General features: G+C 43.4%; 1 protein-coding gene across 2 annotated transcripts in view; it reads left to right on the top strand.

The window, feature by feature from the left end:
• Positions 1-13,324, top strand: part of LOC147430311 (K+-H+ exchange-like protein) — an 85,068-nt gene extending 71,744 nt beyond the window's left edge. For both annotated transcript variants that reach the window (XM_086495643.1, XM_086495642.1), the window contains exons 5-9: positions 10,393-10,462; positions 11,633-11,704; positions 11,969-12,079; positions 12,665-12,817; positions 12,947-13,324. In XM_086495643.1, the coding sequence (XP_086351769.1) occupies positions 10,393-10,462; positions 11,633-11,704; positions 11,969-12,079; positions 12,665-12,817; positions 12,947-12,964 (424 nt within the window). In that variant the 3' untranslated portion in view covers positions 12,965-13,324. The remainder of the gene's footprint in view (positions 1-10,392; positions 10,463-11,632; positions 11,705-11,968; positions 12,080-12,664; positions 12,818-12,946) is intronic.
• The last annotated feature ends 409 nt before the right edge of the window (positions 13,325-13,733 follow it).

Genomic DNA, 13,733 nt, shown 5'->3' with positions numbered 1-13,733 from the left:
ACTGCTCTCTCTCTCCCCTACGTGCAGTAATGTGATGCCCCACAAGAGGGCTCTTCATTTGACTCATGTACAATTGTGAGGTCTTATGCGTTTTTGCTGAGGCAAGAGCAAGAACAGGAGTAGCTAACTGCTGCTCCAAAAGCAGGCACTGGTGAGGGTGATAACCTCACCGTACAGGTGCGTTTTCAGCGCTGGTTATGTGCTGAACTTGGACTGTTTTTCAACCATACGGATGCCAGAACCATTGGGAACAGTGCCCCACTGTTAGAGGACAGTTCAAGGACTATTTAGGGCTGAAAACAGGGCAAAAACCAGTAAATACAGCGTGCTGAATTTATTGTTTTTGGGCAGAAATGAGAGGGTTTATGTCAGTGGAAGCGAGTTCCAGTAGGGGAATTGGTTTCAGGCAAGTTTTGTTGCCAAAATTTCGCGAGAACAAGTGGTGTCTAGCTGGATACAGGTAAAAATTCCCAAGACTCTTCTTGCAATTTACCCTCTTAAAGTATAAAGAAATAGTGAAAGGGGCGCCAATTTTGGGGCCTACAAGCTTCCGAGCTGTGTGTGTGTTTAAAGTGTTGATTCTCGTCGTAGGTTACCTTTCCAAAGTGCTCTCTGTGTGTGTCTAAAGTAAAGAATTTCGGGTGAAAGCCAAAGTCTATCACCCTACGGGCCGGTTTCATGGTTCCGTTGCCGGGACATAATCACTTTTTCCTCAAGAAGTGAGCCTCGATTGTTTTGGGTAAAGACACAAAGTACAGGAACGCGGGATTACACTATGGCTGACAAAGGGAAAGGCATTATGGAAGAGGGTTCCTCTCCAGAGGACAGACAGGAAATTCCTATGATGTTTGAGGTTGGCGAGAGTTCACGGCCACCCTTGTCTGCACCTTTTCCTAATGAGAATGCTCCTCCAGTAGAGGGCTTTATGACTGGGCAACTTGAGGATGATGCGTTCAGGACTCGGTTAGTTTCCGCGGTGAATGTGTTTTCGCGATTGGTGCAGAACCCAAGGTTTATAGAGTTCTTGCAAGCGCCACCAGTGCCACAGCAAAATAGGCAACCTACACCGGGAACAGAGCTTGTTGAGGCTCAAGCCTAAGTACTTCATGTGTCTCAACATGATAGGGAACACTCGCATGTTGCGGAGTCAAGGGCTCCAAAACTGGTTCCTCCCGTCCTTGAACAGGTGGTTAGGACGCCTATTCCACAGGCTATGCCAGTTCAGCCCGCCACCTTTCAGAGCCCGCATGTTGTCTTGAATGGAGACGGAACTGGTTACCAGTTAATGCATCCAATTTTTCCACCACCCACGGTACATCCTGAGTATTTCGGGGGTGGATCGATGTTCCAGAGTATGGCTGGTTATGCGCCTAGAAGCCAGCCGTACATGCCAGGAACAATGTTTGGGGGTATGCAAGGCATGATGCCAAACCCCATGTATGGTAGCATCGGCATGCAACAAGGTTTTCAGAGCAACCAGGGCCAGTTTGGGGTGCCAATGTGTAATTTTGGCATGGCTGGTTTTTCTGGACAGCAGCCAATGGCCAAGACGTGCCGATGATCCCTACTACCGTGCCCATGTTGCAGACAATTCCTTATGACAATTTGGGGGCACTGGAAAAGCCGAAAGCTTACAAAGAAGGTGGTGCGGCTGTAAAGTTTAGCACTTTCAGCGGCTTCGAGGATAAGGCAAAGGCTCTTACTTTCCTCTAGCAGTTTGATACAGCTTATGTAGGAGGGAAGTTTAGAGAGGCCAAGGTCAGGAAAGTTGCCACTTTCTTGAAAGACAATGCGCTTACATGGTGGACGACATAGTTAATGCAAGGATAGGCACCCGCCACTTGGGTCTACTTCAAGCAAATGTTTGCATTTGCTTGGCTGTCAAATGAATTTGCTTACAAAGAAGGTGGTGCGGCTGTAAAGTTTAGCACTTTCAGCGGCTTCGAGGATAAGGCAAAGGCTCTTACTTTCCTCTAGCAGTTTGATACAGCTTATGTAGGAGGGAAGTTTAGAGAGGCCAAGGTCAGGAAAGTTGCCACTTTCTTGAAAGACAATGCGCTTACATGGTGGACGACATAGTTAATGCAAGGATAGGCACCCGCCACTTGGGTCTACTTCAAGCAAATGTTTGCATTTGCTTGGCTGTCAAATGAATTTGAAGCCGACGTCATGACAGATTGGCACCGGCTTACTTCGGCTACTTGCAAAAGCTTGCTGGAGTACAATCGGAGGTTTTGTAAAGCGTTACTCTCAGTGACCTCCTACAGATTTGTGCCATTGACAGAGTAGATAGAGGAGTACTGTTGTGGGATGCCTAAAGGGCTTCCGGACTATTGTACCAAGAACAAAGTGGCTACCCTCACCCAACTCATGGAAGTTGCTAACACTGGTCTTGCCTTGTTGAAAGGAGAGGACAGTGGGTTTCCGAGCAACGAAAAAGGAGGGCAATAGGAGAAAAATTCAGCGAAGAAGCCCTTTGTGAAAACGGCTCCTGAGGCGTCACAGGGGTCGGAAAAGACCAACAAGGATAAGGACTCAGCCGGGACTCTGGAGCGCAGGCAAAGAAACTGAAAAGGAAGCCTTTTGTGCATAAGTCGCTCGAGGAAAAGGTCTTAATGGCTGAAAACAAATGCTTTATATGCAAGCAGCCTAGTCACTTTGCTACAAATTGTCCACAAAGGAAAACACCAGCTGATTCAGATGATAAAGAGGACCAGAAAGGCAAGAAGCCTAAACCCACGGCAGGTTGGTGCCAGATATGGTGGGTGACAGGCCCGGGTGATAGGCCCAGTACAGATGCCAATGAGTTATGCAAAGCATGGGGTAAAGTTAGAGTTCAGACGGCACTCATCTTCTTTGATCCAAGTGCCAAAGCAAACTTTATCTCACCAGAGTTAGCTATGAAGCTGGGCATCAGAGCTGAAGAGATGGGGTACATGGTAGAGGTAGGGTTGGCATGTCCTGGCCACTCAAGAGTGTGTTTACTCCCATTATTGGAAAGCCGCGTCTGCATATTCATTCATATGTAGTTACAAAAGAATTTTATATCATGCCATTGGAAGGGTGCGATGCGCTACGTGGATGTTCAAAGTACATGGTGTGCTGGATGCCTTCGGCAAGACGATCACCCTTCAGCATAGGGGCAAAACTCATGTTTTGGATGTAAAGCTCAAAGGGGAGTCTATCCCTATTGTATCTGCTTCAGCTATCACTTCTATAATAAAGAATCATCTTTCTGTGTACTTGATTTTTGCACGTGATGTCTCATTCTGTGCTAGATAAAGAAAGGTCAGCATTTTTGGGAGAGTTTAGTGATTGTTTTTCTGATTCATTACTGTCGCAATTGCCGCTAGAGAGACCCGAGGACCATTGGAGAGATTTGGTGGCAGGGTGTAGCCGACCAAATAGACCTCCCTATAGGGTTAGCGCGGCGCAATAGAAAGAGATTATGGGCCAGGTTTAGAAGGGGCTGATCCAGCCTAGTTCTTCACCCTTTTGCTCCCCAGTGCTCCTAGTACAGGAAAAGGATGGCTCATGGCACATGTGTATTGATTACCATGCGTTGAATAAGAATACCATCAAGAATAGGTTTCCTATTCCTAGGATTATGATATTCTTGATCGTTTAGAGGGTGCTGCAATTTTTAGCAGTATAGACCTTAAGAGTGGGTACCATCAGATTCGTATAAGGCCAGAGGATGTGCACAAGTTTGTGTTCAGAACGACATTTGTCCTTTATGAGTTCCTAGTGATGCCGTTTGGTCTAACAAATGCTCCTGCCACGTTCAATAGGATGATGGACCGGATTTTCCGCTCGCAATAACAGTTTGTTGGGACATTCTTCGATGACATGATAGTCTACTCGAAGAATGAAGAGGAGCATAGGCATCACTTGACCATTGTATTCGAAGAGCTGCGCAGTCACATGCTACTTGTCAATCCTAAGAAAAGTGAATTCTTCCTGGAAGAGATCCACTTTCTTGGCCACATGGTCTCAAAGGATGGTGTCAAAATGGATCCCGAAAAGGTCGAAGCTATTAAGACATGGCCAGACTTGAACACTGTGCACGATGTCAGAAGCTTCTTGGGATTATGTTCCTACTATAGAAGGTTCATCTGGAATTTTGCAGAGATAGCATCATCTCTTCACGCTTTGCAAAAGAAAGAGGTCACTTTCAGATGGACCCAAAAAGAGATTTCAACTTTTAGTCTCTTAAAGGAAAAGTCCACTTCAGATCCAGTAATTGTTTTGCTAGATCTTAGGAAGTCATTTGTGGTCCAGTGTGAGACGTGTGGCAGTAGCATCGGAGCGGTGCTAATGCAAGATGGACGGGTAGTAGCTTATGGAAGCCGAATTTTGCAAGGGCTAGAGAAGACTATGCAAGTCTATGAGAAAGAGCTCTTGGCCGTGATTCATGCGCTTTCTAGTTGGAAGCACTACCTCTTAGTTGCTGATTTTGTTGTCTAGACAGATCATCAGACCATGCGATACTTCTTACACAGTCAAAGCTATCCGAAAAGCATATGCGATGGGCGAACATTCTTTCTATGTTCCATTTCCAAATTATGCATGTGGAAGGCAAGAAGAATGTTGTGGCTGATACGTTATCAAGAAAGCCACAAATTTCAGCTGTGTCAATTTCTTATTATCATGAGCTTGATGACATGAAGGAACAATATACCAAATATGAAGATTTTGCAAGGATCTTTGAACTATTGCAAGAGGGGCAACATCATGAGCACTACCTCCTCAGAGATGATTTTATGATGATGCATGGCAGAATTTGTGTCACTAGGCCATTGCAACATAAGGTCATGGTAGAAAGTCATGTCCCACCGTATGCATGGCATCGTGGTATTGATACGACAGTTAAAGCGGTAGAGACATTCTTCTATTGGCCTACCTTGAGGAGAGATGTTGATGCCTTTGTGCGAGCATGCATGATTTGCCAAAAGGTCAAGTTTGACATGCAAAAGGCACTGGGTTGTTACAACCACTGCCGATTCCGGATAAGCCATGGGAAAGCAGTGCTATGGACTTTATCTTTGATCTTCCAAGAACGCTAACTGTTAGGAAGAAGATAAAATCTGGTCAGATGGCACGCTTGTTCATGTACATTGTGTTGAAGTACCATGGTATGCCACAATCGATTTCAGTGATCGCGACAAACTGATGGACAGTCAAAAGAGGCTAATTCTACTGTCTTGAATCTGCTAAAATGCTATGTGTCAGATAATAAGGGCAAGTGGGAACAGTATTTGCATGTGCTTGAGTATGCGTACAACAATACGGTGCATTCGTCGACTGGCAAGGCACCTTTTGAGATTGTTAAAGGCGGCAAAAGGTTCCTCCCATTTTGCATAACAAAGGACAAGATATTTTAGGCAGATCGATATGTTGAAAACATGGATGAAATGTACAAGAAAATTAAAGTTGCTTTGGAGAAGAAAGACTCAGGCAAAGGAGAAAAAGGCTGCTAATCGTCACGGTCGTGACTTGTTGTTATCACTTAGTGATTGGGTTCTGTTAAGGTTTGAGAAGGCAAGGTTAAAGAAGATGAAGGGCAAGGAACGGCTGTTTCCTAAGCTTAACATGCGTTACTATGGGCCTTTTCAAGTGCTTGACAAGATCAATGATGTAGCTTACAGGCTGAAATTGCCTGACGCGTGGAAGATTCATAATGCGTTTCACGTGAGTCTTCTAAGACCCTTCGTGGGTGATGTGCCAGAAGATATATGAGGATCAACCAGAAGTTGAGGAACTTGATGAGATCCTGGTACTTGAGCAAGTTTTGGCACATAAGGATAGGGAAGTTAAAGGACAGGTTGCAAGACGCTACTTGGTGAAGTTCAAGAACTACCCACCTATGGATGCAAAGTGGATGGAAGAGCATGAACTGTCAGAGTCATCAAATGTATTGCAGCTTTACCTTGAAGCCTTTGGGTTACAGCCTACTTATGCCCCAACCCAACGTGTGCAAAGGAGGGGTAATGATAGAGCTAGCACATCAAATGTATATATGAATTCAGTGTAATACATGGAAATGACAAAAGTATAAAGGTCTCATTAAGTCATTTGTATCTATATGTTACGACCTTTCTTGCGGATATATGTGATGATAAAAGAGTGCTAACAACACAAGATCATTAGTGGCATGTATTTATGGTATGCAATCGAGGATGTTTGCGATTTCAAGAGGAGGGTATGTCACGAGGACGTGGCAACAACTAACCTTAGTTGTTGGTTTCTTTCCAATGATTTTTGTTTAATTTTTGAGACCCTCTTTTTGAAGTTGCAAATGGTCGGACATTGTATGGCCAATGTGAATGGTAGTTTCACTCGTAGACGGGAAGTTGGTCGGCATTGGAATTCGTATAGTAAGAGGATGTCTAGGCTTAGTTCAAGATCATGTAGGTCCCCCCGTCGCACTCAGCAAGTTGGTGGATACTAGGAAGTGAACTCGCATAGTGCCAAGGTGGGGTCACCGAGGGAAAGTACGCGACAGGTGGGCCACATTGCATTTTTTGATGCGGTCCCAGTGGGGATAGATGGTCAGATGACCAGTGGGAGCCCAACGGAAATATCCCCTAAAATTTAGGGATCTGCTATTTTGGACCATAAAATCTGTTCGCGTCATTACCTTCGGAATGACAAGGGGAACATTTTAGAACTCTGTTGCAAAGTCAACTGGGCAACCAATCGGGAGATTTTTAAGCGGCAAGCATGAAACGGGAAATTGCTTGTAAAAATGTGCCAAGCGGTACCTTTTCGTACACTTTCCTCATGCAAAAGAAGGTAGTGCTCGATTTCTAGCTATCATTTGCAAGTTGTCACACGTTAAGAGCTATTGACTGCTAGCTTTCCCTCTCATGTACAGTGTAGTGCAAGAAGTCATGCCCTGCACACCCTACACTGCTCTCTCTCCCCCCTACGTGCAGTAATGTGATGCTCCACAAGAGGGCTCTTCATTTGACTCATGTACAGTTGTGAGGCTTATACGTTTTTGCAGAGGCAAGAGTATTTCTGAGCAAGAACAGGAGTAGCTAACTGCTGCTCCAAAAGCAAGCACTGGTGAGGGTGATAACCTCACCGTACAGGTGCGTTTTCAGTGTTGGTTATGCGCTGAATTTGGACTGTTTTTCAGCCATACGGATGCCAGAACCATTGGGAACAGTGCCCCACTGTTAGAGGACAGTTCAGGGACTGTTTAGGGCTGAAAACAGGGCAAAAACCAGTAAATACAGCGTGCTGAATTTACTGTTTTTGAGCAGAAATCAGAGATTTATGTCAGCGGAAGCGAGTTCCAGCAAGGGAATTGGTTTCGGGCAAGTTTTGGGGTTGTTTTGCTGCCGAAATTTCGTGAGAACAGGTGGCATCTAGCTAGATAGAGGTAAAGAATTCCTAGGACTCTTCTTGTAATTTACCCTCTTAAAGTATAAAGAAATACTGAAAGGGGCGCCAATTTTGGGGCCTACAGGTTCTCGGCATCTGCTCGAAGCATTCTAGCTTGCGAGCCATGTGTGTGTTTAAAGTGTTGATTCCCGTCGCAGGTTACCTTTTCAAAGTGCTCTATGTGTGTGTCTAAAGTAAAGAATTTCGGATGAAAGCCAAAGTCTACCGCCCTACGAACCGGTTTTAGAAAGCTTTCCATTAAATCTGTGATCACCTGCACCCACTACTCACACACACATACACACACACTATGTTCACTTATCCTCCAAAAATCAGCCCGAGTCTCAATTTTGGGCACCCCCTCTAGGGATGAGATACTTTGGTCCTTGGACCATGTGTTGACCTGGAGGTTTCTCTCCTACTGCCATGTGTCCAGTTTGCTTCTTTTGGTTTAATTCCTAGTACCCACCAACTTATAGAGTCTTGTGGCTGGGCCTAAATGACTTTAACTGAGCCTAGCCACTTCTTTACTAGTCAGATTCCAGTGCCGATCGACCCAACCATGTCGTGGCTGCCTGGCATTGACTCCAACAGGTGAAAGTCTCGGCCAACGACCATTTCACACTGGCCACGCAATGTCCGGGCATTTGGGATTTTAACAAGAGGGTCCCAAAAATGAAATAAAAATCAAGGGAAAGAAACCGGAAAATATATATAATGTTTGTCACACTCTTGTGACAGAAAGAGAAAGGTAACGTGAACGGCAGTTCTTAGTCAAGAACTATCTTGCATTGGATGCGAAGTGGATGGAGGAGGACCTAGCAGATACTCCTCAGATATTGGAACTTTACCTTGAGGCTTTCGGTCTAGCTTTGTCTATTCCGAGAGATCCCGTGGATCAACAGGGTTGAATCTGGTGCAGATGGGACTGCACAAGAGGGAAGTCACTCCGCTCGTTTGTCATAGGTTACCTAGATGGAATAAAGTCATTGATTTTCCTTTGGATTTCAGGGATATTGATGGACTGACAATATTTTGCTATATGACTTTATGAAAGAAGTACTTCGACATGGAAATTCCTGAAAATGAATCTGATTTTTGTGTGTTCACTCATGTGATTGGGTTTGAGTGCAGGATTGAAAGACGAAATGACTGTAGCATTTCGGTCTTGAGATTCCATGGAAAGGATTAGTTAATCCGACATCAGTGAGGTCCGGTGTGGATCTAGATGCGATTGCTAAACATGTTGGCAGGAATCATGGTCCTAGATCTCGATGGATTTTTATGTGATATGATTGAAATGTGATGTGAATATGCAATGATTGTCGTCTTTGTGTAAGTGCTGGATTTGTGTCGTCTAGTGCGTCGGTACTTAGAGTCAGTGTCTACTGAACTAGTTTCTGGCTTCTGTCTTTTGCAGGCGATTATAATTCTTTCAAGAGGGGGGTATGTCACAAAATGATGACGTGGCATGTCCACTTACAGAATTACAAGATTATAAGTTGTTCCAACTTATTGGGTACTCATCTGATGGGGCCCTTGGGGACACAGAGATTAAAAAAAAGAAAGATCGTGAAGATGCTGACTTGGCAAGTGCTGTACGGACAACCCGCGAATTGCATTGATTGTTGACGTGGCAGCGTACGGATTACCGCGAATTACGATGGCTGCCCAGAGCGCTAGCTTTTGGGCTTGAGATGCTTTTGGACCTGAAGTTTTCATTGTACTTCTTTTGGGGCTTTTGGGCATCCCTTGTACTATTTATAAGAGCCCTTGGGGAGAGTCTGAGAGTAGAGGTCCCTCGGGAGTTGTACTTTGCAATGGTTTATGATAAAGAAATACCTAAAGGGGCGCAAGACTTTGGGGCCAATACCTCTGGGCACGGAAATACACCGGGCCGTGTCGACTCTCTATTAAAGTTCAGTGATTTTGAAGTTCTATTCGTGTGTTGCTATTGATTTCTCGCGTGGAGTGTCCAAGCCTGTTACACTCTCTCTCCGTGGCGCTAGGGGAGAAAATGGGCTTTTACAAAAAGCATTTTCTTCACATTATTGAGGATGGATTTATTTTATGGTGAAGATGCATGGATTCACACCTCTTGCATGGGCTTCGGTATGTCACAGGACAGCTTTGAACCTCCTCCCATCAGCTGTAGATAAGGATAGGCAGATACATGGATTCACACCTCTTGCATGGGCTTTGTTATGCTATAGGATAGCTGAAGACCTCCTTCCATCAACTGCACCATATATTGCTTCTGCTTGTAGGTTGAAGAATGCCATAGCCCTGTTGATCATTGCCAGAGATGACTAGAGGCTATCTCCATCCCGGATTTTTGGTACAAAGTCGTCTTGCAGTGGTGATGTCTCTTTTGTTGGGATGCGCCCTTGTATACGTCCTTGGAGGTCTGGAGTTGCCTATCGGAGATTCTTTGGTGGAGTTTTCGGCCGCCTCTCGACGTCAGGGTGGCTTCTTTCTGCTTCAGCTCTCTGCTACTTTCTTCCTTCACTCCCCTGCTCCTAGCTTTTGTTTCACCCATCTTGTATAACTTTGCATTACTGGTAGTTTTTCTCCTATGGTTTGTGATTGTTGAATATCTTAGGGGCTTTTTACTATCAGATCCGTTATCCTTGTATGCCTACTGGCTGAGATAATGCCTTCGGGCCTGCAAACATTCCATCTCTCTCTCTCTCTCTCATGTGGAACTATCTTTGGCCAGCAGAACTACTGTGAGTAATGGGGTCCTTGATGGTTTTCTTGGAAGGACACCCTATGATGTTCTTAACAAGATCTATCACCCCTTTTCCATTGTATGAAACTTTTTTTGTGTAGACTACATGTCGTCAAGTTTGCTATCATCACAAACACGGTTCAAATCTGACAAGTTAAACAAAACTTGTAATTGTAAATCAAGCTCGTGTTTTTAATAATTATGGGGAGGTAGTTCATTCGAAATTTAAATGAATGATCATCATTTGAGGTTTTCTTTTTGTTTTGCAGTGGGGCTCAAATACATTCAAGGTACATGTATGGATCTTTTGCATGCCTTCCATTCTCAATTCTATTTGGGGTATGTCAACTTCCTCATCCTCTGGTGTTGACTGACTAATTGGTGCGAGATACATGTGGTGGAGTCAGTTTCAATTCTTTGTTTTGAGGTGCTCACTAAAGAACAATGCATGTGATGCAATCACGTGCGTGCTGCTGCTTCTGTTTTGCTTGAACACTCTCAAATGGTATGTTCCATAAAGACATTCACAGAAACGTAGCATCCTTCTTTGGCTCAATTCCTCTTACGGTTGTGATTTCATGCACTTTGTTATTGGCTGACTTTTCACGGGAGTGTTGCAATTAGTATTGTGATGGCATAGGAGTCCAAAAAGGACATGCAGAAAAAGTATGCAACTTTGCTTGTGCTGGCAATTAGAATGCTTATATTTCTGTGCTGAAGATAATTCCCTGGTGCTGAAAATCACACGAGTTACTTCTTGTATTCTCATTCAATAAATGATGGATTGCTAGTAGTTTTTCCATTTTGCGAGTATGCACCTTTTGTGTAGTATTTGAAGTCAAAAGTGTTTCTGTGAAATTGAATGGCACTGGATCCCAACTATCTACAGGTAATGAGTGTTGTACAGATCTGAATGACCTCAGTGCCTTTTCAGGCACATAGCATATGCAACTACCCACTTATAGAAAGTCCTCCTCAAGGTCGTGCGGGTGTAGTGTTGTAACTAGTTTCTGGGTTTTTTCCTTTTGAAATGCCACCAGAAATCTCTGGTTTTGAAAACATGGTAGCTTTTCTGTGGTGGTGTTAGCTTTTTTTCTGCTGGGATGAATCACACATCCTGTCCAACTGAGGGTCAGGATCCAAACAATATTCCGAACTCATTCTCAATTTTCAGGACCATTAGACAGTCTTGTCAGGGCACCTAACATCACATCTTGATGTCTAGAAACATTGAAAATTCATTCTATGATGCAATGCTCATAAGGCCTGCTCCTCCTTGTAAAATCGAATGGTCTATTTTGATAGTTATTTAATGGCATGCTCTCGCTCTTTTCTCTTTCATGTTATTCTTTTAAATCAAGAAGTTCATGGTTGCTACGATATTGTTAATGGCATATAGGTTTATATGAATGCTGAATATGATACACTTGCTAACAGTTGATGCCTCTTTTTTTTAACATGCGAAGGATGTACTCTCACCAGCTTCTTTGTGGGCTACCTGTTGCCTAGATTGTCCCTGTCCCAAATGCACCGTTATTCTGGAATCTGTTTCGTGCTTATGCTAATTGGCAGGCTCTTCAGGTAAGTGTCTTGTTTGCCTTGCTTGTTTAGTTAGAGTCAATCCTGAACGTTAGTTATAAAGCAATTGTTCTGTTTGTACATGTTTTGGTCTGTAGAAAAAAAGAATACCCGAGTATTTCAGTGCAGGATCTGAGGTTATACGCCACTAATATCTGCATGATAGATGCGCATCCCGTGTACATTATCAATTTTTTGAAGTAGGAAGCTCGACCCTTATTATGACATAATAATCAGTGGATGCGATGCTTTTACGTCATTTTGCAGGGTAGCAGGAGACTTATGGAATTTGTAAGTGATGGCTCTGATCTAGTGCAATCAAACCAAAAAGGCATGGAAATCCACAATAGCCAACAGAACGCTATTGAACATACACTGGTATGGACATTACACTCAAACTACCCAATTCATGACCCAATCACTATCGGGAGTTATCTTCATTTTCTTGGTCAAGTTCAGATTTAGCAAATAGCTAGCCTTTGTCATGGCTGATGGGGCCCTTCACCGCTTTAGTGTGGTTGGTATCATGAAAGTAGCTCCCTACTTAGCACTAACTGAATGCACCACACTGGATGGGAGTCGGGATGTCAAAGGTAGCCATGATAAAGTTTGGAACATTACATTTTACAATCAGTTCAAATTAAGGTTGCACCCTATCGATTTTTTAAGTGTAGATGAGGTCAAGTCAGAGATATTATGGCGTCATGAGATGACCTTCATTGAAAAGCATCTGCCCGCAAGAAAACAGGTTTTCTTTTGTAAGTAATTGTCATTAATCTCAAATTTCTAGTACACATCACCCAGATTCTACCTTTGTTTGTGGTTTTCTCTGTTGAGGAGGTTCCAGCTGTTATTGCTTAAGAATTTGAGCCCTTGACCAGAAACAGCTAAAAGCAATGGTGAAAATAAGTACAGGAGTGTTATGTGAGGAAATTTATCATGGGCCTTTGTTTTTTTGTGCAGATTCTTTCTCCTTCCAAGAAGCTGGAGAGCATGTTACAACATCATGAAGATGAGGTAGAAAAAGTAAATGACTTGTCAATTGCCAGAATCTGTGAGCACTATAATTTGGACTACTTACAAATGTTGAAGTGGCGAGACTTTGAATTTAAAAAGGTGTGTTCTGTTTTGGAGAAACATCACTCTCAGACCTCTTGTACTTATAATTTTTTGTGGACCTTTCTCTGTACCTTATTATTTCTATGTGTTCCTTGTTGATGTGTAGTTTCACTGCGTTTTTGACAGGGGAAAAAGGCTTCATGATTGACAATCATAGTTATTTTTGGAGTTTTGAAGACTCAGCACACAAGCGCATGTCAGCAGTGGGTTTGAGCAGAATTTGAAAGGACTTATGGGTCCGTGTGTCAGATATTGTTTTAAGGTGATCTCCTTCCTCTTCACCATCACAATGATAACCAATGAGTTTGGGTGTAGGGGGCAGTTTGAGAGAAGGTACATGGGGCATAAATACCCTCATACAAGGAATGCTTCCTCCATGACATTTTTCGCAATTTTGGGCCTGCCCAAAGCCAGGGATGGCATTAGTTGGCCATAGGGAATCAAATATTTAAATTTAAAAAAACTAGCCCATTCTTTAATCTCAAGTAGGCCTTTTTGTGGATTTTTGTGGATATGAACATTGGATAATCCTGATCTCTGCCTCTCTAAATGCATAGACAACAGAACCAAGTCTCCCTTGAAGCATAAAATTTCAAGCGAGTTAGCCTACTAACAAAAAGGCTGTTTCGTACTGTGAAGGTTGTGATGAAAAGGATATGATTTTATAGTTGTGAATGTGTTTTCTGTCGACCCTTATATGCATCAGTTATTCGTTCTTGCTTGTTTTGTCGGGGTGAAAGAGATGCCTATCAGGGGCTTTTGACTGATGATAAGCCATATTTGACTCCTGTAATGTACGGGAATTGTTTGAGGCATAAAAGCAGTTAACAAACAGTTTCAAGGCGAAAAGGCTTACAAGAGTGACGTACGTATGGCTCGCATAGGCTCTGAAACTTATCAGTGATATGCTCTA

The sequence above is a fragment of the Adiantum capillus-veneris genome, chromosome 22 (assembly GCF_014529385.1).
Source record: "Adiantum capillus-veneris isolate H3 chromosome 22, ASM1452938v2, whole genome shotgun sequence".
Taxonomy (NCBI): domain Eukaryota; kingdom Viridiplantae; phylum Streptophyta; class Polypodiopsida; order Polypodiales; family Pteridaceae; genus Adiantum; species Adiantum capillus-veneris.
The sequence above is the reverse complement of the archived record's forward strand: the minus strand, read 5'-3'. Positions and strand labels throughout refer to the sequence as shown.